General features: G+C 35.3%; 1 protein-coding gene across 1 annotated transcript; it reads left to right on the top strand.

Moving 5' to 3' along the window:
• The first annotated feature begins 1,122 nt into the window (after positions 1-1,122).
• LOC105202318 (ras-interacting protein RIP3) lies at positions 1,123-2,367 on the top strand. Its single transcript, XM_011170768.3, has 3 exons — positions 1,123-1,291; positions 1,713-1,991; positions 2,123-2,367. The coding sequence occupies exons 1-3, from the start codon at positions 1,195-1,197 to the stop codon at positions 2,236-2,238; spliced, it is 492 nt and encodes a 163-aa protein (XP_011169070.2). The 5' UTR covers positions 1,123-1,194; the 3' UTR covers positions 2,239-2,367.
• Positions 2,368-4,321: the final 1,954 nt, after the last annotated feature.

The raw sequence follows: 4,321 nt of genomic DNA, 5'->3' as shown, positions 1-4,321 counted from the left end.
CCAATCACGAGCGTTCCGCCAATTCCGCATTGCGCACGTTCCGCATCCATGGGACTCCAGCCTGAGGGTGCCGTCACATGGGGCGTAACTTGCGTAAGCGTAACTTGCCTCGACTAATGATATCGTTTTACTGGAACATCAGCTTCTGCTTAGTTACTTTACGCTTTTTACGTTATTATCGTTACGTCGAATCCAATTTCCTGCGTAAGAAACGCTGTGTACATGTAGTAATACATGTATTGGTAACACATGTATTACTTAAATAAGCAGAACAAAATTGAAAGATGAATAATGAAATCAGGGTAAATTAAGAAACAGTTTTATATCAAATTTATTATTTATAATAGCTATTCTGTAATAACATTCTGTCATATCCAACCTTCTTGCAATATGTTGATACAAAATTTTAAGGTTATAGTTGTACATTAATAGATATGTCCGTGTTGCTTGAATTTCTTGCATATAAAATGCTTTTTTTTTCTTAAATGCCTAACATATATTTATTTTGTTTTAAATATATAAATTTAAAAAAATTACAAGTAACAGGAATGTATGCTCGCACAGGTTAGATTCGCACATAGATGATTCACACATGCTAGTGTGCAGAGTATAGCCTGTTCTACAATAGCATAAACACAAGACCGTAAGGTTGTAAGGCATGGTTTTAAGAGCTCGTAAGCGAATGAAAAATTTTCATTTCTTACGTTACAACCTTACGGTCTTGTGTTTACTGCTATTGTAGAACAGGCATATCAGTTCCACATGAGACGTACTTTCCGAGACGCGTAAATTACAAAAACCAATCGTAAATTTGTTTAGCATTTCTGTTAGAGAGTACAAGAGAAACTCTAATCAGCAATTGGTTGCATTAGATACGCATTTCTTGAAATTCCGCGAAATACGCTTCATGTGAAAGAAGGCTTTTAAAATGACGTAACGTATTTTAGAAGTTACTAGAATACGCAAATTACGCTACGCAAGTTACGCTACGCAAGTTACGCCCCATGTGACGGCACCCTGAAAGAAGGCTTTTAAAATGGCGTAACGTATTTTAGAAGTTACTAGAATACGCAAATTACGCTATGCAAGTTACGCCCCATGTGACGGCACCCTCAATGCATGAAACGCGCCCTGTATAAATCTAGTAACTTTATTAGCATATTTACGTTAATGCCATCTATGCTGCGGAGATAAATGACATGTCAATCTGCGACTCCGCATTTGTTTAATGGATGGAAGTGGAAGAGGCATTTTAGAGAAACTGAGAAAAAGGCGTCTTGTAAAATGTCCCGTAAGTATTTTATTTTTATATATGTATTTCATATTTACAACAGTTTAATGCACGATTTTGTAATTATTTAAGAGACGTATTTCGATTAAATGGTTACAAAATAATACATTTAGCTTGATTTCCAGTGATAGTTTTCAATTTATGATAACCTAACCTAACCTTACGTTGAGTGCAAAATAATTTATACCTCATGTCTAATGGGGTCTCTCATTTTTTAATGCGTAACACTGTTCCAAATTCATAGTCGTTTTTCATATTTCAAGATCAATCCATCTTTATTTTATGTACTACGTTTATACCATACGCAAGACAAAGACAGATTTGAGATCTGAGAAACGTCTATCAATTTGTATCATTTTGCTTCCTGATATGTACTCATAACATATTCATGACAGTTTTTATTGTTTTTTTTTTTTACAAGATACAGCTGAAATAGCGATGCTGCAACAATTGCTGCAGCAAATGCATGAGCAAATGCAACAGCAGCAGCAGCAGCAGCAGCAAATGCAAAAGCAAATGCAGCAGCAGCAGCAGCAAATGCAGCAGCAGCAGCAGCAAATGCAGCAGCAAGAACTGCTGATCCAAAAATTACAAGAGCGGCAGCCTCGAGAGAAATCGCGAGAGGCGCGGGAGGAACTGCAAGAGTGCGAACAATCAGGACAAGGAGATCCACAATGTGCACAACAAGGGCCACAGCGCAGTACGTAATATATAAATGCAATTACATATATATATTTATAGTATTTTTATTCATAATTTTTAGAACATTCTATATATATTATTTTGTAATTTTTATTTGTAGTATTTTTATAATATCTTTTCTTGTTCCAGGAATTCGACGCGGAACGGGACGCGGTCGCAGCCGAGCGCGGTGGTACGCGCAAAGAAGCCGCACAAGAGGTGGTCTCCCACGGCAATATACTATAATACATCAGTATTATGAATAATACCGATGTATTAGAAATATTATAAATACACACGTATATTCGAAACATGTACATATATGTACATCAGTATTATGCATAATACTGATGTATAGTATTATGTAATAATTAATAAAAATAAAAATTAATAAAAAGTAATATTTTTTATTTAGGGCCCTGATAAGTTTCGGATAGGGTTTTAATACGAACTTTTACGAACAGTTCCGACATCTGTACCCGTTCTAAACCGAATCAAAGTAATCCTTTTTAATCTGTGCATCAATTTCAAGTTCTATCTGAATAAATCCGAAACAGTCTTTTTAATCTTTTTTAATCCCAGGAATCCAATTCGAATAAACCTATCCTGATAATTTTTTTAATCCAAAATCCATGAATCCAATCCAAACAAATTCGAGGCTCATCCGAACAAAGTTTTCAATTCTTAATTTTGAGTTTTTAACGGAATAAACAATCCGGTAACAATTCGAAAAGAATTTTCTTATTATATTTCTCTCTATTTTTTTTTTCTTTCCACCTGAATCCATTTTTGTCCAAAATCTGTATCTGAATCTTTCCAACACTTTCACCAGGGGGGGGGGAGTGGTTTAATTGGACTGTGTTCCAAGTTCCAAATAAGACTTTTTAAATTTTAATAAATACGATTAAGCAGTTTTACGCGTCAAAAACGTTTTTTTTTTTTTTTTTTTTTCAATTTTTGTCTCTCTTTAAGACATTATATTTGTGCAAGGCATTGTTTCTGAACAAGACAATTTGCACATGTTACAAAACAAGTTTGTAAAATATATATATATATATATACAGAGTATCAGATGAAGTTCGCTCGTGGTTTCGTGGATTGATAAAGCAAGTAAAACTGAGCAAAAAAATCCTATAAAATTTTTCAATATTTGCAATAGTTACCGAGATAAAAATTAATAAAGTCGACAAATGATCATGTGTACATTCACCCATGGAATTTGATTTTGTCCATGGGGAAATTTTCTAAACTGAAAAGTCACCATTTTCTACATACTCGCAGTTTATGATTAATGGCCTAGTTTACACCGAGCACTTGATACGCGTACTAACTCGTAACTTTTTATTAAATTATTTTACTTTCGACACCGACGAGAGAAATAGTCTCTCGTCGGTGCTTTCGACAATGCGTGTATACATGATACATATATTTAATTATCTCGATTCATATTGTACCAGCTTAATATAGTATTCTTTAAATTTATTGCCGAAATAACAATAATTTAATAAAAAATTACTAGTAAGTTCATGTATCAAGTACTCGGTGTAAACTAGGCCAATGTAACGACTGGAACTTATTGGTCGTTACGTTAATCATAAACTGTAAGTATGTAGAAAGATAGCACTATTTTACATTATTTTTTAAACAAATCTTTGAATCCGAGTAAATTTCTTTATGCCATTAAAAATTAAAACAGTGCGCGACTAACCGTAGTATCTCGTATACCGCTCGCATAGCTTAAAGCAGATGACACCGTATTTCTCCATACGATGACATTGTATCATACTGTCTCTTTCGACCGAGTGTCAAGTGAGGAAGATGCACGATCGAAGCGCGCTCCACCACCTTCTGCCCACTTCCCGATCTTTTCCGTGCTACCAAAAGCCACGTGCATGCGCGACTTCGTGTGTGTGTAGCAGCCGAGTGCCATTGCGCTGGCCAGTAGACTATGCTGCTACTCTCTCCTTATTGCACCACCCGCCGCGATTGTCAGTAGACGTATTCTGTAACACTTAACGACAGCTAGGGATATCGTTACGTGTCGTTGCGCAGCTTTTCTACTATGTATAATATGTGCGCAACGACGCTGTAACAATACCGAATTGTCGTTATGAAGTTAGAGAATAGGCCAGAATAGGCTTACAGCTTGGTAATCGACGGGCGGTCTTTGCATGCGATGGGCAGGGAAAATACGCATTTATTCAATAAATTTTACTAATTTTTACTTCAATAACTATTGCAAATAATAAAAAATAGTAAAGGACTTTTCTTCTCAGTATGACTTGCTCAATTAACCCACGAGAGCATAAGTATTAGTTTTCTGATACTCTGTATATTTATACATAAGAT

This window comes from Solenopsis invicta, chromosome 8 (assembly GCF_016802725.1).
Source record: "Solenopsis invicta isolate M01_SB chromosome 8, UNIL_Sinv_3.0, whole genome shotgun sequence".
Lineage (NCBI taxonomy): Eukaryota > Metazoa > Arthropoda > Insecta > Hymenoptera > Formicidae > Solenopsis > Solenopsis invicta.
The sequence above is the reverse complement of the archived record's forward strand: the minus strand, read 5'-3'. Positions and strand labels throughout refer to the sequence as shown.

Excerpts from the sequence above, each read along its gene's own strand:
- LOC105202318 (XM_011170768.3), top strand. The coding sequence starts at position 1,195 with ATGACATGTCAATCTGCGACTCCGCATTTGTTTAATGGATGGAAGTGG. Across the intron at positions 1,292-1,712 it reads GGCGTCTTGTAAAATGTCCC|ATACAGCTGAAATAGCGATG; the intron begins GTAAGTATTTTA and ends TTTTTTTACAAG. Across the intron at positions 1,992-2,122 it reads ACAACAAGGGCCACAGCGCA|GAATTCGACGCGGAACGGGA; the intron begins GTACGTAATATA and ends TTCTTGTTCCAG.